This window comes from Coturnix japonica, chromosome 9 (assembly GCF_054131305.1).
Source record: "Coturnix japonica strain WE chromosome 9, WE-NBRP24, whole genome shotgun sequence".
NCBI lineage: Eukaryota > Metazoa > Chordata > Aves > Galliformes > Phasianidae > Coturnix > Coturnix japonica.
Window position 1 is genome coordinate 30,696,584 of NC_140671.1, and position 23,640 is coordinate 30,720,223.

At 47.8% G+C, this 23,640-nt stretch overlaps 4 protein-coding genes across 12 annotated transcripts in view; 2 read left to right on the forward strand and 2 right to left on the reverse strand.

Moving 5' to 3' along the window:
* The window catches only part of TP73 (tumor protein p73), a 28,524-nt gene extending 22,203 nt beyond the window's left edge, over positions 1-6,321 (forward strand). For 4 of the 7 annotated variants that reach the window (XM_015882547.3, XM_032448788.2, XM_015882545.3 and 1 more), the window contains 7 exons: positions 50-192; positions 864-952; positions 1,113-1,237; positions 1,588-1,742; positions 1,896-2,028; positions 2,974-3,067; positions 4,707-6,321. In XM_015882547.3, the coding sequence (XP_015738033.1) occupies positions 50-192; positions 864-952; positions 1,113-1,237; positions 1,588-1,742; positions 1,896-2,028; positions 2,974-3,067; positions 4,707-5,027 (1,060 nt within the window). In that variant the 3' untranslated portion in view covers positions 5,028-6,321. The remainder of the gene's footprint in view (positions 1-49; positions 193-863; positions 953-1,112; positions 1,238-1,587; positions 1,743-1,895; positions 2,029-2,973; positions 3,068-4,706) is intronic. The other 3 variants (XM_085509184.1, XM_015882549.3, XM_085509185.1) reach the window with 1 other exon arrangement.
* Positions 6,277-9,231, forward strand: CCDC27 (coiled-coil domain containing 27). Of its 2 annotated transcripts, none has more exons than XM_015882569.3 (9): positions 6,277-6,834; positions 6,909-6,979; positions 7,237-7,395; positions 7,515-7,707; positions 7,904-8,034; positions 8,175-8,252; positions 8,437-8,649; positions 8,785-8,889; positions 8,978-9,231. In XM_015882569.3, the coding sequence occupies exons 1-9, from the start codon at positions 6,624-6,626 to the stop codon at positions 9,098-9,100; spliced, it is 1,284 nt and encodes a 427-aa protein (XP_015738055.2). In that variant the 5' UTR covers positions 6,277-6,623; the 3' UTR covers positions 9,101-9,231. The 2 variants fall into 2 exon arrangements, with proteins under 2 accessions (XP_015738055.2, XP_015738056.2); XM_015882570.3 differs by having other exon boundaries at positions 6,936-6,979.
* A 163-nt stretch (positions 9,232-9,394) lies between these two features.
* LRRC47 (leucine rich repeat containing 47) lies at positions 9,395-12,977 on the reverse strand. 2 transcript variants are annotated; one of them, XM_015882558.3, is made up of 7 exons: positions 12,338-12,977; positions 11,837-12,268; positions 11,568-11,684; positions 11,351-11,466; positions 10,697-10,799; positions 10,288-10,377; positions 9,395-10,102 (listed from the first exon to the last, which is right to left on the reverse strand). In XM_015882558.3, the coding sequence occupies exons 1-7, from the start codon at positions 12,962-12,964 to the stop codon at positions 9,869-9,871; spliced, it is 1,719 nt and encodes a 572-aa protein (XP_015738044.2). In that variant the 5' UTR covers positions 12,965-12,977; the 3' UTR covers positions 9,395-9,868. The 2 variants fall into 2 exon arrangements, with proteins under 2 accessions (XP_015738044.2, XP_085365312.1); XM_085509186.1 differs by lacking the exons at positions 9,395-10,102; positions 10,288-10,377; positions 10,697-10,799 and adding an exon at positions 10,970-11,166.
* Positions 12,978-13,329: 352 nt separating this feature from the next.
* Positions 13,330-23,631, reverse strand: CEP104 (centrosomal protein 104). Its single transcript, XM_015882528.2, has 22 exons — positions 23,597-23,631; positions 22,687-22,813; positions 21,987-22,160; positions 21,521-21,659; positions 20,970-21,035; positions 20,562-20,638; positions 20,252-20,420; positions 19,888-20,046; positions 19,287-19,541; positions 18,784-18,984; positions 18,093-18,260; positions 17,704-17,877; positions 17,218-17,394; positions 16,932-17,138; positions 16,717-16,833; positions 16,334-16,370; positions 16,111-16,183; positions 15,696-15,804; positions 15,291-15,429; positions 15,088-15,155; positions 14,655-14,745; positions 13,330-13,963 (listed from the first exon to the last, which is right to left on the reverse strand). The coding sequence occupies exons 2-22, from the start codon at positions 22,797-22,799 to the stop codon at positions 13,827-13,829; spliced, it is 2,850 nt and encodes a 949-aa protein (XP_015738014.2). The 5' UTR covers positions 22,800-22,813; positions 23,597-23,631; the 3' UTR covers positions 13,330-13,826.
* Between the last annotated feature and the right edge of the window lie 9 nt (positions 23,632-23,640).

Consider the following 23,640-nt stretch of genomic DNA (forward strand, 5'->3'; position numbering starts at 1 on the left):
GTGAACGTCCCTGGCAGAAACAAATTCACCATTTCCTCTCTCCTCCCAGTGGCCAAGTCCTAGGAAGGCGATCGTTTGAGGGACGGATCTGTGCCTGTCCTGGCAGAGACCGGAAAGCTGATGAAGACCATTACCGAGAGCAACAAGCCCTGAATGAGAACGCAGCTAAAAATGGCAACGCCAACAAACGCAGTGAGTCTGCTTTCCAGGATTGGGAGGGTGCCTCAGAGCACTGCTCTGTCACAGTCCCGAGCTCCTACCCTGCATTACTCCTCAAATGCGGATCCTTCTGCCTCAGCATCTTCCCCATTGCAACCAAAGTCTCTGTGCTCCAGAAGCTCAGGATTAAACCCACAGCAGGGCATAATGCCTTGAGCTTCTCTGAATCTCAGAAGTAGGACCTACTCTCTTTTTGCCCCTGAGTGCAATGACATTAGCATGGGGCCTTTCAGTCCAGGTGTATTTGTTGTTATTGTATTTGAAGGAACATCATGAAGGACATAATACAGTTAAGCAGCAAGCGTTCTGCACGATGTGAGCTAAAATACTGCAGGGAACCAAGGTGTGTACAGACGTGTCCTGCTCTCCCAAGGACAGCAAGGCACAGGAGAATGGAAATGAGAGGAAAAAAAATGAGATTTTCTTAAAAAAAACACACACAAAATTCCTAGAGCCATAATTCCTGAGTGACAGCTCACACTTGGGATATGACAAGCTCATTCTCCTAGAGGTGGCTATTTCCCTCTTTGCAGTAAAGGCTTGCAAAGCACACTGCTCCTGCGTGCCCAGAGGACACAGCTGTTCCCACTGCCAGCTTTGACTTTCATTTTCTGCTAACATTTTTCGCCCTCTTTCCCTTCCAGCATTCAAACAGAGCCCTCAGGCGATCCCAGCACTGGGGCCTGGCGTTAAGAAACGGAGGCACGGGGAGGAGGAGATGTATTATGTGCCTGTAAGTGTCACTGAGCCACACTGCTAAGCAGCTGCCCATCGTGGCTGCAAGCGTGGCAAGGGAAACTCTTGGGGATGTGGCCTCAGGATGGATGGGGTTTGTGTGGCTGCAGGTAGAAAAAAGGGGCTGTGGTGAGAGCTGGGCTTGTTCCCTTCACCAGGTGCGAGGCAGGGAGAACTTCGAGATCCTGATGAAGATAAAGGAGAGCCTGGAGCTGGTGGAGCTGGTCCCGCAGCAGCTGGTTGACTCCTACCGGCAGCAACAGCAGCAGCTCCTGCAGAGGCAGTAAGTGCCATCCCTGTGCCCTTGAGTGTGCACTGCAGCTCTGCAAACAGCACTGCTGCAACTGCTAGTTTTTACAGCGCTGTAGGAAGCCTAAGCTACAGCACTGGATATGAACCTTCCTAGAGGGGCTGCCCTGCAGTGAGTTCTCCATTCGAGAACTCCACAGACACGTGTCTGTTGCCTGACGTAAATTTAGCCCAGCCAATTCTGCACCGGTACAGTTTGTCTTGGGCTGCTCTCAGTGCAATCCAGCCTTCTGGATTGAACAGGCAGACAAGGAGGTCAGGGGTGGCCAGCTGGCTCCACGTCCTCCTGCTGGATTCTCATCGCCTGCCTTCTCTTTTGAGCAGAAACCAACTACAGACCCCTTCCTCCTACGGCCCTGTCCTCTCACCGATGAATAAAGTCCATGGAGGAGGAATCAACAAGCTGCCCTCTGTAAACCAGCTGGTTGGGCAGCCAGCACAGCACAGCTCCAGCTCAGCACCAAGCCTGGGGCCGATGGGTAAGGTTCCCACTGCAGCAGAGCACACAACTGGTGGTCCCTGCTTAAGGGGGCCCTCTCTGCACAGCAGGGCCCCCACTGAGGGACAAGGGTTGTTGTGTCGTGGTTCTGTCTAACTGATCTGTCTGTCGTGTTGACATGGTTGCTGCCTAGGACCTGGAATGCTGAACAGCCACCCCATGCAACCCAATGGAGAAATGAACGGGGGCCACTCATCCCAGTCCATGGTCTCAGGATCTCACTGCACCCCTCCTCCACCCTACAACCCCGATCCCAGCCTAGTCAGGTAGGGGAGGGCAGCAGATGCCCTTTTTGTGTTGTCCTCTGATGTTTCTTGCTGTTGTCCCTCACTCTAACCTTCAGATCTGTCTAGCAACTGCTCAACTGGCCACTGGTCCCAATTGAGAAATCACTGCTCATGAAATCATGTAGACCATTCTTCTCGTCTTAAAGCCCAGCTACCTATCAGTTAGAAACACCTCTCACCCTCATTGACCTCTGTGTAATCTGTCCTTGCTTCATTAAAAAATTAAGTCCTCCCAGCCAAGAATCTTTTCCTGCATGTCAAACTGGCACACAGCTTTGTGAACTTCCACCTTTGCCTTCCTTAGTGATGATGTCTGGAAGTTGGTCCACACGGTTCATTTCCATGAGGAATATACCAACATGTCCACAGATGCTTTTTACTGCTTGTCTTTAAGGAGAACACAGATGTTTCAACCAAGGTCAGAGCACCTGTATATTCAGTTAGCAGAGCTGCATAGCAGTACTATGCACAGAACACCCTTGTAATTAGTCTGTAAGTTGCAGAGACTGACTTTGCTGTCCAAACTAAGGCACAGGCCCTTTTCCTCCTCAGGTAGCTCAGGATCCCTCCAGTTACTCAGTGTAGGTAATTCAGCAGAAACCTCTGAAGATGTGAAGAGGAAAATAAAACCCCAAGACTGTAATATTCAGAATGAACATAGCTCCATTCTTCAGTCTGCCATTAATGGAAGTTTAGGTCACACTTAAGATTGCAACAGCCAGAGCAAGTTCCCTCCTCTGCTCATTTGCCCACATCCCATCTACATCACAAGTGTTTGGAAGCGTTGCCAGGTCTGGAGGCAGCAGGAGCTCATTGCTGTCTCCTTTCTGCCTTTTCAATGAGCTGAAACACAGTGTTGGTTGACAGCACAGCTTATATTCATGAGAAGTTAATGCCACTTTATTTTCCAAACTTTTTCTGCAGTTTTTTAACAGGATTGGGGTGTCCAAACTGCATCGACTATTTCACCTCACAAGGGTTACAGAATATTTACCACCTGCAGAACCTATCCATGGAGGTAAATGCTTTGGGAAGATTTGTTCTTACCACTTGTTTCTATCAGCTGTTGATCTTAAAAGCAAGGACAAAACTGTTTGAAAAGAAAGGAAAAAAAAACTGTGCACCAACCTGTTGCAGAATATAAACTCCCCATGGTTTATGTCTTCCATTTATGCATCATTTCTAGTCCTTCACGTTGAATGGTGGTTCAGTTTTTGGTAGCAACCACAAAAGCCTCTTTATTTCCTCCAGACTGTCAGACATGAGATCTGATGAACTAACAGAGAGAAACAATAACTCAGCACACTTGTTTAGCTCTTTTCAGATATCCCAGAAAGAGCAACCCCCCAACCAGAACTCAAGCAGGTATTTAACCCAAAAGGGAAACCAGACAGCGTACTTAGCAAGTGAAACAGCACAAGTTAGGAAAGAGCTGGAATGAAAACAGTTTAATACTCCTGCTCTCACTCTCCATGTCAGCTCTCTGCTGCCAGGACAGGAGCTGCTGATTGCAGTTCTTGCTTAAAGCATAACCTCGTGCTGACAATACCAAGGCTGCAAAACTGAGAGCAGCACCTACGCAGGGACCCCCCCCCCCACATCCATCAGAGTAAGGAGTAGAAAAAGCTTAAACCCTTGGAGCCATAATTAGCCTTGTAAGTTCTGGAGCCACTATTTTGGACAGGAAAAAAAAGCTGCTGCCCTGATTCTGTGTTGTTTTTTTCCCCCCAGGTAGTTTGTAGTAATCTTCTACCTGGCAGCTGCAGTAAAACAGGCAACGCAGCTGCTGAAGACACAATGATTTTTCATTGGTAGCTGGGGCCAGTTGCACAATCTTAGCCTGATTTTGGACCATTTTCTGAACTAACTGCATTATTATCTGCAAGCTGTCAAAAGAAATGTTTGGTATGGCCAGAACTTTGGATCAGGTTGCTGAGCTGTCTGTCCGAGTTGATATGTGTAATTACTAATTGCACACTCGCTATCTTCTCTAGTTAACATTCACGAGTCTCTGTGTTTGGCATTAACATGGCTCTCTGGCAGCTCTCCACCACAAGGGTATTTGTTCTGGCTCAGCCCCCTCATTGCTGAGATGATCCAGCTCTCAGTTAGCACTGCAACCACAACAGCCTGCTGCTGCCCACACCAACTGCCTCCAACAGGGAGGAGCCCCAACCAGCCCCTGTCAGTGGGGCTTAGGGAACGCAGCCCACTCCCCCAAGCCCACCCATGGGGGCTGCCTGGAGCCCCCCTGCCCTGTGCAAGCCAGCTGGGCTGTGCTCCTCACCCTGTGAGCAGACAACCTGCTGCACATCAACCCGTATCCAGTGGGAACCCTCCCATTCTCAGTAGTTTGATGTGATACGGTGAATTTAAGTCACTGTCCCCCCGCCCCCAAATAACAGGATGCATTTTTGGCTGACCTTCAAAATGGTGTTTGAATGACTGGTCAGGCTTGACCACGAGTCATAGTCAAATAACTGAGAAGCTGCCCCTTGTGGAAGCACCCGTGGGCTGATCTGTGACTGTGTGGGGACTGGGGGCAGGATGTGCCGCTCAATCCTGTGCCCACGTCCCCTCTGAGTCGTGAGCTGGGGGCCAGGCTCCGTCCCTGCGTTCCCCTCACATGATGCACCTCAGCAGCACTGTTCTTCCAGGATCTCGGAGCACTGAAGATCCCCGAGCAGTACCGGATGATCATCTGGAGGGGCCTTCAGGAACTCAAGCAGAGCCACGACTACGGGGCCCAGCAGCTCATCCGCTCCAGCAGCAACGCCTCCACCATCTCCATTGGCAGCTCAGGGGAGCTGCAGCGGCAGCGCGTGATGGAGGCCGTGCACTTCCGAGTGCGTCACACCATCACCATCCCCAACCGCGGCGCGGCGGACGAGTGGGCAGACTTTGGCTTTGACCTCCCAGACTGCAAATCCCGCAAACAGTCCATAAAAGAAGAGTTCACGGAGGGAGAGATCAACTGAGGGTCTCCACGATGTGATGGTAGGAGACCGGACACAAAGGGAGTCCAAGGGACGGGCTGGGGGAACCAAACCTCACGTGATAAATGGGTGAAGACTTTCAGCCTTGAGCGCCTGGAGAAGCGTAATATTGCTGGGCAGATTTGGACTGTTGGCTGCGTGAGAAATACGGCCCCCATCCATCTGCCAGGTACTAACAGAGAGGGAATCGCAGTGGTTTTGTCAGAGGATTGATGGAAGGACAGGGTGAGAGCTGCTGGAATGCAGCACGGATCCTGCCTGCACACAGCAGAGGAGTCACCTGCTGGTTCATCTTGTTTTGTGTTGTGCTGGACGAGCCTTGCATCAAACAGATGCGGCGTAAAATAGCACGTTTTCTGTTAGCGAGCCCTACCTTCTTACCTCTGTTCTGTGTTCTTGGTGGTGTTGAAAACCAGCAGGTCCTGATGGTGGTGAGAAAATGATTTAGCCCTTATCTGCTCCATTCCCATACGAGTATCTGCCATTGATTGACACAAAGCGAGTCTGCTTTCCTGATGGACTGCCAGGAGACGTGTTCCTTTCAGTTCCTTGTAGAGCAGAAGCCGACCTCATCAGTTCCAGATGTGTTCACGTCCTTCAATGTTTGTGCATATCACCAACGCGATGTACATACATACATACAGTGTAGTCATTGTGCTGCAAGGAGATAAAAAAGGATTTATTTTCATGTAAGCTATAAAAATTGATACTGAGACAGCAGCACCAAGCAATGAATGTTATGTTCTAGCGTGTAAACATGCAGGAAGTCGTGTCTCAGGACTCACCTGCTCAAAGTTCAGATTATTTCCCTCCTGTCAATTATATCACATTAATGCAGAGGGGAAACGTGTGGAGGCTCCCATGGAGTTGGAGCTGTGTGTGGGTCCTCCCTGTATCACAGTGAGGGTTGGAGGCAGCTGACATGAGCTGGGGATGGGTTTGATCCCATCTCAGAGCACACAAAGTCCTTCCTGCTTGTTTTGCTGCTTGTGGCCATTGGTTCCAGGCCTGATTTCTATCTTGGCTGCAGAGAAGCTGAGCATCCCCAGCTCCACCTGCAGCTGAGCACACACACCCAGAGGTGCTTTAAAGGTTCAGATACACCGTTAACCAAGGCTTCTTCAACAGTATTAAGTGACATGGGCCAACCATGTTACCAACAGCCCTTTTTGGAGCGTTACCTTTGCAAAACGTGTTTATAACCAGTTTTTTGGGTTTTTTTTTCTTTTTTTTTTTTTTTTTTGTAACACAATAAAAGCACGTCTGAATTACAGCACCTGCTGACTCCGGTCTTGTTTATAAAGGAAACGGGGGTGTGATATTATTGAGGGTGAGCTGATTTTAAGGCCTTAAAAAGCAGCTCGTGTGGAGAATAGAGCTCCCATGATATCAGCCGGGGTGTTGCGCCCCATAGCGGCGTATTGAGGCATTACAGCGCTTCGTTAAGGTTTAACACGCAGTTTGAGAATCAAACAAGCCCCCAGCTCAGCCCCAACCCGCATATAAAGCTCTCAAAGGGATAAAAACAGACATTAAAGCAGGGATTTGTGCCATTGCAGCTCCTCACTGAGGTACAACATGGCGCCCGGAAGCCACCTCCCGAACCCGGTAGTGTTATCCGGAACTGAGACGCCGTTGCTTAACAACCCAACGCTGCCGATGGGTTCCCGTGCTCGGTTCGGTCCGTTCGGGTCCGTGTTAATGCCCGAACCGCGGCACGATGAGCTGAGCATCCCCGCCCCGCTGTGTGCCGGGATCTGCCATAGGGCGACATCGCCGGACCCGCCCGGTGAGGCAGGAGGGGTCGGAGGGGGGGTCTGGGGTTGGGTGGGGGGCGTCCCGTATCACTTCTCTGTATGGCAGAACTGCGGCCCGGCCACGGGGAACAAGACGGGAATGAACGGCCGTGGTACATCAGGACCATTGAGGAGAAGGTGAGGAAACACGCTGCATTGCTTGGCCCCATGTCTGATGGTCACTCCTGCCCTAAGCAGAGCACTGTGCTGCTCCATTGTGGCCATACAGAGTATCAGAGCCAAGAAGGTTGGAGCAGGGACTATAGCACACATTGCATGCTCATAACAAGCCCTGTGTGCATAAGGGATAGGGCTGACACCCTTAATCCCCTCCGTGGTTCCCCATCCATCCCTTTCATCCCCTCCAACACAATCGGTGCCTCTTTACTCCTTAGGATGCGTGTCTGAAAACGCTGGTGGAAGAGATCGACCGTCTGACCAAGTACAAGGCAGAGTGTGCCCAGAAGGACGTGGTGATTAACAACCTGCTGAGGGAAGTGCAGAGCCTGAAGAAACAGCTCGAGTTGCTCAAGGACGGCGCTGACACAGGGATGGTAATGGGTTTAGTTCCATACATTGAAGCTGCCCCTTACTGTAAATGCAGACCCCAGATCTGAAACACTCTCCATGTAAGGACTTAGGCTCTACTAAAGCCTTATCTCTGTCTTTACAGCACACAAAACAAGGGAGCTCAAGTGAAGAAGGCGCTGATGTTCTCAATGAAGAGAGCTCCCCCGAAGCCACTGCAGAGCAGGCAGAAGCAGAGAATGAGGCCCTGCTGGCTCAGCTCACTGCGATCCAGGAAGCCCATAAAGAACTCTGTGCAGAGCTACAAAGAGCAGAAGATGACTACAACATGGCTACAGGTAGCAGGGGGTGCCTATGGGGTATTTAAGTTTAATATCTATTACAGCAAAGCAGTGTGAAATGCTTCAATTAACTTGTGCCTGTACATTAACTTCACCCACAGCCTATACATGGGTGAGCAGAGCAGCAGCTCTGCTTTTGCTTACCTGAAAAAGAGCTCGTGATGTCTTTTGCATGGGTTCGGTTTGCTTACAGGTGCCATGTGTTCCTTGCAAAGACAACTGGAGATCCAAGCATCCCAGCTTCGGAGTGCCAAATCTGAAAATGAAAAGCTCCAAAAGGAGATCAGAGGGCGAGATAATCAGCTCCAAGCCATGTCTGACAAGGTAATGCCACGAGCACAGGGTGGCCACTGCAGAGAGAGCTGGAAGTGGGGGATTCAATCCTTCTGAAACAGTTCTTGCTAATGAGACAGGAGGTCCATCTCTGAGCTGCCAAATTGACGTGTAAAATCTTATCCCTTCAGTTTGGCAGCCTGAGAGAAGAATGGAAACATGAAGAAATGATGGCAGCAATGGAGAAGGAGAACTTCAGTCTCCGACAGGTGAATCTGGCTCAAGCCCATGTGCCTTTATGGGAAGGTCTATCATCAGCCAGAACAGACAAGTTTAAGTCTGTAGATTGCTCAAGAAATGCAAGAACCATCTGAAATCAGATACTGGGAAGATGTGGCTAAGTCTGCTCACTCTCTTCCTCGCTGTAATGGCTGGATTTATGTGTCTCCTCAGGTTGTTAAAGAGCAAGAATTCAAACTGAATGAGCAGCTGGAGCTGATCAATGCTTTACAGAGCACAGCGTGGCAGCTGCAGGCAGAAGCTCTGACCAATCAGTACCACATCCAGAAGCAGCAAAGTGCTCAAGAGGAGATGCAGAGCAAAGCTGAAGCAATGCAGCACACAGAGCTGCAAACTCGAGTGGCACTCGAGCGTGTCACCAGCAAAGTAAATATGTCCTCCTTCACTTCAGACTTCCACCTCCCTGTTAAGAGATGTTCCAACCCATTCAAGTCCACCTGAATGCCAAAGAATCACACATGAAAGCTTAACACGTCCATTTCTTTCTTGTTCTATCAAAAGTTTGAGAGATTTCGAAGCAAAATAATTCAGGCTACCTTCAGTACAGCAGGCATCAAAGCTCCCCAGGCAGAGCTCACTGATGAGGAGGTGCTGGAGGCAATGCAGGTATGCAGCTCTCTGGAATTGAAAGCCCTGCACAGCACTGCTGTCCTTCTAATGCTTTTCTATCCCTTTGCACATCTCTGCCTTTCAGAAAATAATTAACGAGCGGATGGAGTTCCACCAGATGCTGAAACAAAAAGGTGTCAAGGTTCCATCTCTCACCACCATTGAAACAGTTACTTCATCATCCAACAATTCAAAGGGAAAGAGGTGAGTCCTGCAGCAGAACAGCCCGAGCAGCCAACTCCCAACACATCACCGCTTCCCACCACCCGGATCCTTTGTTTTCAGCTGATGACTTATTAACAAATGAAACCTAATTAAATAAAGCTCTGCAGTAATTGAGTTGTTTTCTAATCGTTGCTCTGTAGAATGGTTCTATTTCACAGGGAACTCTGAAGGTCTCAGGACTGCTCAGATAGGAGAACAGAGAATAAGTTAAAGATTCCACTTTGCCAGGTTGGCACAGTTACATGACTGGGAAATTCAGCAATGCCAGAACAAGTGATGGTGAGAAACGACTGCAAGAACCATTTTATTTTGCCATTCAGGACGCAACACGTGGCCGTATTTGATGTGATATCTACAGAGCCCAGTTAGAACAAGAACTCTGATCTCCCTACCTTATGGATGGAGAGGTTTGCATTCAGACAACAGGCAGGCTGCACAAACCTGAACCACTGCAACCATCTGTGTGTGGGTCACCTCAGATACCGCCCTGCTCAGATTCTGGATTACGTTCCCTGCTCTTAAGTTTGTATTGGAAGATGCTGTTGCCTCCAGTGAGTCAGAATGCTGCTGGCTTCCTCCTAAGGCCGAGAGAGAACGCAACCCTCCTTACCAGGGCTTGATGAAGCTTTAGATGTTGCATACAGCCAGGCAGGGCTGAATCTCTTCTTGCAAACACCCTCACTGCGCACAAATTGCATTCTTGCATATGGACAAAAGAAAAAGGGAGCAGTTTCCTTATCTTTGCTCGCAGTCAGCGTATGACCGTCAGCAGGGAGGACACCGTGGCCAGGTCAGTCTTAGAAGGATAAAGGACTTTCAGGTTTCCATCCATGTCCACCACTCGGACCTGCTCCACCACCAGTGGCTGCTCTGTGTTCTGGTTGGGGTTGGCATTCTCTGGTCCACAAAGAGCGTCCGATTCATCATCCGAGCCCGAGCCTTCCTCCTTATTTTCCATGGTGAATCTGTTCAGTTCTGCTATTTTCTGTTAAATACAGCAAAGCTCACGATATAACATCAAAACCTTTTGAGGTACATCACCAACAGGACAGGGAGGAAAGGGGAAAACCGAGCAGCTTCCCTAAAAAACCCACAGCTTCTGCATCCTTCTCCCATACACATAAGCAATGAAACGACCTGCAGAGGAGCACAGAGGGCTGAGTTACTCACCAGAATGAGGGTGTCCATGACATCTTTGCATGTCTGCAAACTGGTATCGCTCGTCACTTCCAGAAACAGATCCCGGGTGGTTTTCCTGACCTGTTGAATGTCACACGTAAAGCAAAGCAATGAATTCCAACATCCTCACCCAAGTAGCAACACCTCAATGCAAAAATGCAATGAAAGGCTTTCATTCAATTCAACCAGAGGCAAAGAGCTTTGCCAGTGCATATCAGCCAGGGCAGCCTGGTGCCCTTGGAGCAGCTTCCTACAGCTGTGCAGTTATAAAGGTAGAAATGGAGCTCTGAGCTGCCTCTGAATCAGGAGAGGGGAGGAAGGTTTGGAGGTGTATGGTCTGTATGAGCCTGGAGTTGAATACATGAGTTCAGATGAACAAATTCCCACTGGCACACAGTACCTTCGTTTTCTCACTATTTGTTATTGGTGGGAATGAAATCACGGCACCTTCAGCATCCACGAGACATGGGTAGTTATCTTTGCCATCCAATAACTGCAGGTACCTACCAAGAGAAGTAGAAAACAAACCAAAGAACCACAAAGAAACTGAAACAGCAGCTGGACACGGCAGCAAAGAACAGCAACAGAAAGGAGTCGGTGTGTTCCTGATCTACCACAAAGCAGAAGGATGTCAGAGCAGCACAGTTCAGCTCAATGACACCCTCTCACTTACTATGGCAATGCACAGCTCTCCCTTTAGGCTTGGCCAGCTCCTCCGAGCTGTGTGTCTGATGGATGCGGCTGGTCTCTACACGAGCAGCAAACAGAACACAGCTCATCTGCTCTATACAGTCTTACAGCTCCTCTCTTCTGCTTTGCTTACCGAACTTGCATGACGCGCTTCATCTCCCTCTGGTTCCCTTCTACCTGCTATTTTACATACACAAATTGCTCTCATGGGTGATAAATGTGACAATTTACTCTCAGTGTGTGCAGAAATAACAGCAGCCACTCACCAACCCGCACAGAGCACAGGTTACCCCCCACCTTCCCCTCAGAGCTGTTCTACCCCAGCTGCCATGAAGCACATGGTGATCAACAACAGAACACTGACTTGTGCAGCCCAGAAATGTTCTGCCGCTTCTTCTGCTTCCTCTGCTCCTCCGCCTCCATCTGCAGCTGACGGAGGAGATCCTTCGCTTTGATCTCCTTTCGGCCCAGGGGGGTGATCTGCACCAAACCAGAACAAGGAGTGACCCTTCCTTCCTTCATGGCTGCAGAAAGCAAAGGGAAATGGAGGATGGAGAGGTGTGTGGTTGGCACTGCTGTACCTTCAGCTCAGCAGGAGGCTGCACACTGTACATCAGGGGCCCTTTGACCAGCTGCAGGTCGTGGGTGGCAATCGTGGCCGCCGTCCTCCTTTCACAGATATCGTCGTGCAGTTTGGTCTGAAACACAAACAGCATCATCACAACAGGGCGATACGCACTGCAGGGAGTGCACCCAGCTGGGAGATGGGCAGGGTGAGGTGATGGCTGCCCCCAGCACGGAGGGATGGGGATATCACAGCTATGGGGTAACAGCACCAACACAGCCGTACCTGAGCGCTCAGGAACCTCCGCAGGGCGTTCCCCGGCCGCAGCTTTACCCCCCTGAGCACACAGCACACGATGTACGGCCGCACATCCTTGACACCCGGGCTCGCCCTGACCACCATGGGTGCAGGGTTATCTCCCACGTGCAGGACCTTCAGCAGCAGCTTCCCAATGGCTTCAGTCTCATCTCTCTCCCCATCCCCGCCGTCCTTCTTCTGCGTCTTCTCCCTTTTCTTCCTCCGTGTCTCTTCCCGGCCATCAGTGCGTCCCTTGGTTCGCAGGTATTCCAGCACGGCACGGGTCTGGCAGCCGTTCACCATCTTCTCGAGCCGTCGGTCCCGCAGTGGGTTCCCACGCAGGTTGGCGTCCTTCAGCCGGGGACAGTCAGCCAGTGCGGCGGGCAGCGAGCTCAGCCGGTTGTTGGCCACGTCCAGACTCTGCGGGATCGGAGTGGGACGGTCAGAGGCTGTTAGCACGGGATGCGCGGTGGGGATGCGGGCACTCACCTTCAGTGCGGGCAGCGCGGCGATGTTCGTGCTCAGCTCCTCCACTTGGTTGTCGGCCGCGTCCAGCCGGCTGAGCAATGGGAACGGCGCGGGGTGCTCGGGCGGCAGCAGCGCCCCGGGCAGCGCACGGAGCCGGTTCCCGGATAACAGCAGCTCCTGCAGCTGCGGGGCGGATCTGGCCAGTCCCGGGCCGAGCTCCCGCAGCCGGTTCCCGCTCAGGTTGAGGCTGCGCAGCTGCGGGAAGGCCGCGCCTCCATCCTCCTCCTCCTGCCCCGCACCGCCCAGCGCGGCCGGCAGCGCCTCCAGCCCGTTCCCGGACAGGTCGAGCACACGGAGCGCAGGCAGCGGCCCGCCCAGCCCCGAGCCCAGCCCGGCGGGACCCAACGCGTTACAACTCAGCACCAGCGTGTGTAATGCGGGCAGCGCGGCCGCCAGCCCCGGGCCGAGCTCCTTGAGCGCCGCGCAGCCGCTCAGCTCCAGCGACTGCAGCAGCGGCAGCGCCAGCAGCTCGGCCGGCAGCCGCCCGCCGCCCGCAGCCACACGCTCGGCCACCGCCGCTCCCGGCAGCGCCAACTCCCTGCGCCGCTCCCGAGCCGCCGCCTCCAGCTCCGGCCACGCCGCCGCCATCGCTCCGTAGTGCGGGGAGGAGCCGAGATCCGACCCTCCCACGGCAGGGGCTGCGTGAGCCGGTGACGGCGTGAGCGTGGCTTCCACGCCTTTAAAATCAGCGCATCTCAAAAAGGTTCCGCCAAACCAGCAGATAGAAATCACAACCGATTCACCTTAATGATGGGGTTAGAGCCGGGCTCCAGCAGCAATACAGAGCTGCCCTCACCACCCCCTGCACAACGCTTTGCCACACTCTGCTGCATCCCCCCGCTGCAGCCCATTGCACACCCAGCTCCGAACACAACTGTGAGGCTCCACCGCAGGAACCTGCAGCTCCCCAGAGGAAGGAAGCATGCATATCAAATGTACAAACGTTATGAATATATATGTGTAGATATATAATATATTTGGAAGAGTTTGAATGTATATAAAGGGTCTCTAGTAGGCAGGATGCACACAAGTGGGTTACAAAATGAGTGTTGTGGATACAAAGCAGCAGCACGGATTTGATCCTTGACAGCATAAATGACAGCACTGAGAGCTGCCCTCAGCCACTGGGATCCCTGCACACCCTGACACAGCAGCTAAGCTGGATGTGACCACTACAGCAACAGCAAAAGGGGGAGCAAACAGCCCTCATCGCTTTCTTTGCCTGCATTACATCCCCTCTGCTCTTTTCTTTCATTGCACTGACAGGTAAGGATGGATTCTGCCTTATGGAGGTGGTATTTAACCAACTGAACCGCCCTCCCTGCAGTGCTACACACAACCTCAGGTATTCCTATATTAAAGATCTGAGCTGCTCGGAGTTTCTAAACCGCCATCGCTAATGATGTGCCTAATAATTAAAGAAGAAATACAAACCACGGTGCTCGTCCTGTCATTGCTTTGAGTGTGTTTTGCCTGAGCTTTTATTCAGGCCTCCTCTCGGCGTTGGGATCTTGCTTCCTATGGAGGGAGGTTGAACTTTGGGTCTTGCAGGACTCGGTTTCTTCAAATATTGGCCTCCTGTTCTGCCTGTGAAGGGATGGCTCAGGTCATTACTCGCTCCTCTGAGCCCCGGGTTGAGCTGCATTCACTGATGGCAGCTGAAGGAGACTAAGGGCTCTGCCCAGGAGCTCAGCATGGCTCTGAAAAGCAGCTACGAGCAAAGCAAAACTCAGGCACAGAAGTTTAACTCTGTCAGCTATTTGAGCGTGGAGGGGATGAAACAGCACTGGGAAAAAAGCCTGAAGGGAAACAAAAGCAGCAAAGAGGAGAATAGTGTTGGTGCTGCAAGCATAGCTTGTTTGCTTAACTTCTGCATTCATCAAGTAAGGGGATTCTGCACGTGCCAAACAAGCAAAGGCAAATTTTCTCTCTGCTGATGTTGAACTTGCACAGCCATGAGCTCTGCCCAGCTCCTGGTTCCCACTAAGAAAGGGAAAGCAGCACACAGCACAAAGTGTTCAACTTGTTTTGTACTCAGGATTAGATCAGCGTCCTCTGATTGGACATTCAAAGCCAAAACAGGCTCTCAATTAATCACAGTGGTGGTCAGGAGCCGTCCAGAACTGTAACCACTTACTGTCACTGCTGACTGTTCTATTCATGACCATGCTATTAAGTAGAAGCAAGGCTGCAATGATCTAGCTTTGAGAGCTGAAATACTTTCCCTTAAGCAGCAGCAACACAGCAAAAAAGAACAACCATTACAAAGAAGTCTTACCAGGCTGCATTGGAATAGTTTTATTTATGGTGGGTAACCTTCGTAGATTCATTACACAGCCATCCGCGCCCATGAGGTGTGACTTCCAGGCCTAATACCAGTTATAAAGAAGTGATATTAAGAAACCAGCGAGGTTAACCACACTTCTATTTACCCCCTGCACACACAGTATCTTAAACACAGGAGAAAGGGATACAGTAACAGCTGCAGCATTCAGTGCTACTAAAGAATGTGGGCTGTTAGAACTAGAAAACATGAAAGCACCTTCAAATCAGGGGGCACCTGGGGCTTCTTACAAGAAGAACGTGGGCAGAAGAGCCCAGCAATAACCCAGGGGAGTTCTTAAATCTTCCCATGTCAAGCCATGTTTTAGGAGGACAAAAACTCAGTCCTTGTGATGGAACAAAATCAGACTCGTGTTAAGCATCCTTACCTCCTCTCCAGGAGAAAAGTTGGCATGGCACAATGGGCAATGGTTTGCCACATTTTCAGGCTTGGCAGCTGAAAGGATAACAGAAATAGGGCACAGACAGGTTAGCTTAATGATAAGCTAAATAGAAGTGGTCCAACTTGACAGGAAGGGTGTTGGACTGACCTGACTTTTGAAGTTCAGCCTTCCTGTTTAAAACTACTCACCGTTGCAAGTTTTGCTCTTTATATGTTTGGGCAATTCATCCTTTGGAAAGGCTTCGCTGCATCGCTGGCATTTCCCAAAGCTGTCCTTCTTATCACACTCAGTCAACAAATGCTCTGTCAGACTTGCTATTTCTACCACCTGCAGCACAACAAAGATTTGCATTGTACCAAGGCAACAAGGGCAGCATTAAAACCAAGCTTCCTCTGTGCTTTTTGGAAGCTAAATCTCTCTTCTCCAAGTGAGTAATGGAAAAAAAGAATGAACTGGCAATGAGGTTGGTGATGAATTTTATACTACTGCTCTATTCTAAAAACTCTACCCAAAATCACACAGTGCTCAGAATCCACCTGTTGTAGTATTAAATGTCTTGTCACGTTAACAACAGAATAAGAACTGTTCCTGACCTGTTTGCAGTGCTCACATCTGGTTAACATAGGACAGCGCTTCCAGTAATGGAGATCCAGTCCTTCCTCTGTGAAGGATTCATTCCTTTCACCACAAAAAATGCAAAGACTGGGGAAGAAAACACCCAAAGAACAAAGCAATCAAACAACCAACCAAACACCATAACACCAATAACACTACACGTGGGAACGGATGATCCCCACAGCAGCTAGTAAGAAAACAAACTCAAAGTAGCGCCGTCCAAGTAGTTACAAATCAACATCCAGGACTGCTTGAAATCTGTTAGAAAGGTTTTCTTTTTCACTGTTTAAAAGCCTAAGCTATGAGCTTTGATCTAATGGAGAAATACTATTAGAGTTACTAGCAGGTGATACGAAGTACTTAAGGTGATTAGAAGCTATTAATCTAGCTTACTTATCCAAGTAATTTGCAACAGAGGAATGATCATCTGGAATCTCCGCTGCTGCAGGCTGTGGGCTTCTATAACCTGCAAAAAAGAAGATGGAAGTATAACAGATATGTTATCCAGATAACAAAAAGCAACAGATCCAATACCAGATCAATGCAATCTAACACATTAAGCATCTACAGTGCTTCAAGGGCACCTCAACCCTTGATACTACCTGAAATTACCTACCTTGATCTTTTGTCTTCTGGAAATCAGACTCTTTTTCCTATGGAACAAAGAATTTTGTAAGTCAGAAATGTCCTTTGTGACTGTAGTACTAACAGGGGAGAAAAAGAACAGATTTTGATTTGAGGCTTAGAAGCAGAACCAGCACTTCACAACACCATCGGGCTCTAAAATGGGAAGGATTCCTATTTCTGATCTTGTTACAAACAACAACTCCCCGGCTGTAAAACTCAGGATGAAAATCAGACTGAGAGAGGAAGCTCTCCCTTTCCCCTTCCACATCCCCCAGCTCTCTTACAACTGACATTACTTGTCTCCTTGCAAACTACCTAAGCATGGGACACTTGAGGGAAATGTTTATAAGTCCAAAACCAAAACATCCCAACCTTTCCAGCTTGAACTTCTGCTTGTATCTCCTTCAGAGCTGCCAGCTGACCTTGCAGAACTTTTATTTCTTCCTTCTTCTGTCTCTCAGCCTCTTCTGTTGCTGCCTTTTTTTGTGCCTGGGAAGAAAATACTCTTCCAGTTATGAAAGTTTTTGAACCACCTGCCATATAGGAGAGTCTGCAAAACACCAAGTAGCAGAAATCCCCTCACTTACCCTCATTTCAGCTTCGGAAAGTTTACCATCTATTTTAGTAAATCCATCAAAGAGTGTTTTATAGAGAACGGTCTTGCGAATGCTTGCATCGTCAGGAGGGAGATATTCCAGGATGGCAGCTCTGTGTTTCCTGTACATATCAAAGATAATTCGCAGTGCTACGTCACGAACTTCAAAAACTCTGTGCTCCAAAGCTCCCGTTGCAAACTGAAAAAAAAAACAGAAATAAACACAAATCCAACAGCAACAGAAAGAGACTCCAAGAGCTGCACGCTCTGACTCCCACCTTCATGACACTGCTGATGGTAAACCCTGAGTCTTCAGTTCCCATCTCTTTCAAGAGGCACTCAACTAATTCCACTCGACTCATGGCCAGATGTGTTGGGGAATTCGGTTTTAACAGCTGAACCAAATGAACTGGAACAATCTGAAGAGGTTTAACTTCACTCCACAGCGCCATTTCCTGTAGATATACAGACAGTGTGTGTAGGAATGCCACATAATGGAAATAAGCTGCCTTTGCCCTCTTGGGACTGAATTAACTTTCACATAGAATTACTCTTCTAAACTCTATCTTTGTATGCTATTGCTAAGGTGACTTTTACAACGTATACTTCAATTATATACTGACACTCAGCTGCTGCTACCACTCTGCCTCCCGTCCCAGCAGCAAGCTCTGTGCTGACACCCAGCCAGCTCAGATGGTACCCACTGTCAACCTCTGTGACATCCTTAATGCTAAGCAAACTGCAATGCAAAGAAAAGCTCCAACCTGAATGAATGTAGCAGCCACAAGGCGAAGGCGGGATGAAGAGTCTCCTGTTCTAGAAAGCAAACCTGGAAGTGTTTTTTCCACACAGTGAGAAGTTTCCAGCTTTCCCAGTTTATGTTTTGGTACATATTGTGTGATGATCATTTTTAGAAGTTTCAGGGAAGCTTGAAAAACCTAAAGAAAGAAGGGTGACAAAAATACCACAGAGAAGAAGCACAATCACAGTCTGGTATTTAAAATCCCTCTGCCTTAGTTTGAGATTTACTGCTGGGTAATCTCATTCCAACACCAAGTGAGGCCTTGCTGAATTCACCAGGACAGAGCAAATGTAACACATGGAACAAATTGCAGGCTGGAGATGTTTCCTTATCACACACGTCACTACTTACTGAAGATACTATGTCTTTTATGGCTTTTCTCACAAGAAAAATAGCAGCCCTCAGCATGTTCTTTAAATCCTCCTTTGGAGTGCTCACTGACATTTCCATCAGCTTCTTATAAACAGCCAGTAATGCATCCTCTCGATATGACCAGCTTTTGGAATATGCTCCAGAGACCTGAAGACAAAACAAGATCATCTTTTAAAAGGTCAGAACTGATGTTTCAATATTTACATGTAGAAACAACCTCAAAAGAACAGATGAACTTAAGGATCAAATCCCCAGACCTTATCCAAAGGAACCTGGCTTTTATTACAAGAGGTGTTTCTGCACTTTGGGCCTCGTAAAACAGGTTAATAGATCATGCTCCAGGAATCACCTGAGACACAGCAATGGATTCTCTCCCTACAAAAGTCCCTTTATAGTAGCAAGTACTCCGGTAGGGGGTGCACCCCAAAGCATACTACCAGGCAATAAACAATTAACAGATAATCAAGTAATCAATCGTAAAAGCCCCAGTGTCATGCCAATGCCAAACCTAGGCATCCCTATATCCACAGTCAGTTTTTAATTTCAGATCTTTAGATAACATCCTTGAACATGTAAAAAACATATCAGTAATTCTCTGTTAATTGAGCAAACACCAAATAAGCTCAAAACAGATCACAACAATCCATGTGTTTATTTAGTTGTTCTTTACCAAAGCTTCTCCAAACACTTCAATGGCAGGGCTGGCCTCCCTCAGTGCCTTCTCACTCAGTGGTTCTGGTTCCCCAGTAACGCCACTTGGAGTATTACTGACGTCCCCCTCAGTCTTCTCTGGCTCAAGGTATCTGACTGTTTCCTCTGAGTATTTATGGATGGCTGGGACAGGTCTCTCATCATAAGGTAAAAATTCAACCTAACAGGGAAGATAAAATCTGCTATTCCAGAAGTAACTTAGATGTGAAGTTGTTTCATCGTTAATTGGATCTGCCTCAATTCAATTCACTTTTCCCTTCAAAGCAGTATTGCTTTACAATTAAGTACAGATACTGAAGTTTCCATAGAGATATCAGGAAGAAACAGTGCTTCTAAGTAGTACTTATCTCTAATATGTAGAATACCATCAAACACACACTAATAGACCTTGCTGTTTTTGAAGGCTGAATGCAAGATTACTTGCTCTGGAGATTTCTTTGGCAGCGGAGGCGCAGTACTTACCTCTTCTTGAGCAAACACTTCCCTGGAGGTTGTGGGATGAGACACAGAGGGAGAAGTAGACTGATGGTGAAAAACAGGCTCAGGAGAAATAGGTTCTGCTGGCTTCTCTTCCAGCAAAGACTCTGCTTTCCACAGCTCTCCCTGTGAAGTCTGCAGTTCTGTGATCTTACAAGTAGGTGAATTTGCAGCCTTAGTGCGCTGAAGACTGTCATCATAAATCACAGCCTCCACAGGCAGTTCAGGTGGCTTTCGAGTCTGAGATTGGGAAAGAAAGGTTAACACTGTACTAAAAGCAGTCATTACATTTACACCTGTGACAGTAAATAATACTCAGTACCTTAAGAATCTATATGTGTGGCTCTGGAATAATGCAAAACATTCAGGAGTCTAAACCTTATTTACTTTAAATTTGAATGTAATTTATGGAGAATCAATTGCATTCATAAAGTTCAAGTCTTTGGCTGGGAAAACCCACAATCCAAAGAAAAAGCTTCTCTGGGTAAATAATTCTCATCCCCTGAATTTATTTGGGTTGCTCAGCCATTTCTATTTACAAAACTCATGTGACAGAGCATCCCGAACCAGGAACAGCTGCACCCACCATCAGCTCTGCATCCAGAAGGTTGTGGAGCTGCAGCTGCTGATACACTTTCAGGCGGTACGCATCCATTTGTTGCTTTTTCTTTTTAGCAAGATCATAATCCTCTTTCTCTACAGCGTAGCGTTTCTCCACCTCGTACCGTCCAAGTCGTTCCCCTACCTGGAAAACATTTTAATTAATTAGCTTGGGATCACGTTATTTCCAAACAAACCATTAACTCAAGTCATCTGAATTGAAAATTACTGTTTTTACAACATACTGGGAGTTGTTACACTTTGTTACACTTCCATGTTAATGCTAGCAATCCTGGATGGATCGCTAGAGTAACTCCTGGCTTCAGAGATGAAGAGTCTTTTGACAATACCTTCTGCAAGTCTGCAATAGCTTGTTTGAGTTTCTTGGCATAATCGTAGCATTCCTGATGGACAGCTTCATGTTTCTTCTCATCTAGCCTGCGTATTATCTGAGCAACTTCAGGATCTTGGTACATGTCAAAAGCCAAATCATCCAGAGGTGAGATGGAGTCAGGCTTCCTGAAGATACAGGAAAAGAGAAATCAATAACATTCAGTCTGTGGGTGTTCGTTTCCTTTTCACTAACAGAATACAGAGACTGAGAACTAATTTAGACCAAGAGGATGTTTTGGCAGGGTATAAGCAATAGAATATCGTTACCCTAGGTATGTTCCATCTAAGGCAGGATCATCCGATTTAATTCCTAAGTAGTGGTCTATCAGCTTCTCTCTGGAAGGCTTTGTAGGGAGAAAAAAAGATCTTAATGAGCATTCATCAACAACATGCATGTTCATGATACAAATTTTGACTAATTATAACTGTTTTGGCTCATATTAAAATGTGAGGGATTTTAAGAGAGTGCAAATGTTCCAATTAATTGTCTCAATTTTTGCATCCACAAATGAGGTTCAACTTTTGAGATCCTCCTTACTTCAGAGTTAGATCAAAATCGACATACAGCACCTCTGCTGAAGGATAAAACCACCAGGAGATGCATTCATTATCTCAAGAACCCTGCAACTGAATATGTGCAGCAACAGTAAAAGCATAGGGATGCTTTGCACTTACGTGTTTATTGCTGTCATTACTGTAGTCTGCTGGATCTCCAATAATATTTATAGCTACCAGGGCAACCTGAAAGAGATGTAAAGAAAATAGGAAAGCATATGGTTGTTATTTTTTCCTTACCTTACACAAATTGAAACAGCATGCTTAAATACCCACACCCAATCAGTCGCTAGACAGTTTGTGCTGATATTCCCTCCAAACCTTCACCAGCTGAAAAATCAAGTACTGATTTACTCCAACTCATCCCTCTCCTATTCATTCCCTGCTTTTACTTAAATGCAGCAAAATGAGTTTCAATATTGTCTACAAACTTACCTTGTCTTCAGCACACAGCCTGCTATGCAGGCTAAAGCTCAACATGAAAGGCAACGATGGAACGTGCACTTGATCCATTTGCTCTGCATGAGTTGCATGCATTTGTCATGAATAAAAATAAACTCAGGGGCTTTCATCAGCATTTCAGCTTCTACAAATTCAAGGAGCAGATTTCTATGCCCACTCTGTGCTACTGATACTTCATCCAGCTTACAAAGGGCTGCAATTCATCTTACCTGACTGTACACGTTGTATTTATTGACATAATTCTTATGGAAAATCAGCTTCAGGTACTGGCCAACTGCATCCATATAAACAGATTTTAACTCTCGAGCTTTGAAGCCTGTCTTCTCATTGTCTGAGAGAGGGACATAACTGAGAAGGAAAATGCATCAGTAAGCAGAGGAAACATATAAACACACGGCTGTGTTTTGGTTCCTCAACTAAGCATTTCCATCAGGTTTAAAACTCATAAACGAAACAGCATGCTGTCATTTACAGTGGTGTTCACCTGCATCACGCCTCTTGTAGAAACCAAATAAACCTCACAGGCTCGGTCAGGCCCCACTGCTTTAAGTGTGATTGATTTTAACCCATTGATTTCAACATGACTGGAGCAGGCCCAGTGTCCCCAGATTGCTTATTATTTCCCTCTAGGCCTTTTATTAAGGTAATCCAACAATTCAGAGCTGTCAGACTCACCCCAGTCTGTGAAACCTCTCTGACTGATAAGGAGCAAAGTATTCAGGCAAGCTTTCGCTGATGAAGAACTCAATTTTGCTGGAGATCATGTACTGGTGAGCAAGCAGCTGCAGTTTTCGTATTCGACATCTCTCCACCAACTGCAGAACAATTTCTTGTGGATACTGACAGAGTCTGAAAGGACACACAGTTTTGAGCCATCTTTTTAAAGATCACTTGGTTTCCAACTTGAATAACATTTAATCATGCAACTTTGTAAAGCTGTTATAGTTTGCCATTGTTAAAATATCATAAAAACAAAGAGTAGAAACATTTTTCTCTTTAATGCACGCGTGTGTCTGTTAAAGTGCACTGCTGTTGTGGTTTAACATAGCAGCCTGTCAGTCACTATGAAGGAAAACGACTGTTCCAGCTGAAACTAAAACAACTACATACACCCAGAAGATGTATTGAGAAGACTATAGTTTTAATTCCAAGTCAACGCAGTTGCAAATTGTTAATATGACCTTTCAGTGTAACCAAGGCTATTTTTCTCCTGCAGAATAAGGCCTCCACAGGGTTAAAAGTAACTTAGATGCTTTGGTTTTATAATCAGTTTGGTCTAGCATGCATTAAACTAGTCTGAAAACACATGCTGCATCTCCAACTCAATGTAAACTCAGTGCTGTAGGATTAAGCACGTTGCTCTCACTTGCAGTACCTTGGTGATCTCCATCCGTTCACTGTTGGTGCGTGGACCATCAGCTCTTTTGCACTGAAGCCATCTTCGTGCCCCGATGAGCTGACGACTATAAAGCCAATCTTGTGTGGCATCCTGCAGAGGCGAGCTATACAAAACAACCATGTTTCAAACTTAAGCTAATCCTTAGGAGGGCAATAAAACAACACCGAAACACTGCAGTCCAAGAATTCAGTACCGTGGTCCATTAATTCAGCAGCTGCCGACTGTAAATTTGAATTTATTTAATGCTAGCACCATAAACTGTGCCATTTTCTTTTATGTTTTATCAGGGCTTAGTGAAGTGAGGGCTTGGCTAACTTGGACAGCAAGATCAACTGTGTTAAAAGGCAGAACCCCAATTGTTTGTGGGCTCCTTCCAAGTCCAGAAGGTCTAAATCTAACACACGAATGGTGATGAGCACAGAAGCTTCTCCTTGCTCCATCTGGCCAGCTGCAAAACCTTCAGAGCAACGTGACATCCCTCCCCATAGGTCTGAAAGGAAATAATCATTACAGTAACAACAAGAACAGAATCAACTTAAGCAGGAGTCACCCAGGAGTCACCCAGTGACGTTTCACAGCCATGCACGTCCCCAGGCCACAGCCAAACACACACACACAGCAGGAGCTGTGAGGGCAGCACATCGATCCCTATTGCGATGTTAAAGAATTACTTTCCGCCCTTTCCTCAGCAGGAGGCCTTGGGAGGGCAGCGCCCCGCAGGCCTCAGCGAGGCCAGCTCGGGAAAACGGCCCCTACCGAGCCATGAGCCACCACGTAGGGGACCTGGATACTGGGATGGCTTAACACAGCTTTTCAAAGGGAGCTTTGAGAGCAGAGAGAAGCAAAATGGAGCGACCCGGCCGAGCCGGGCCTACACCGCACTCACCTCAGCGCGGCTCCATCGCTTGTCACCTTAGCAACAGCGTGAGC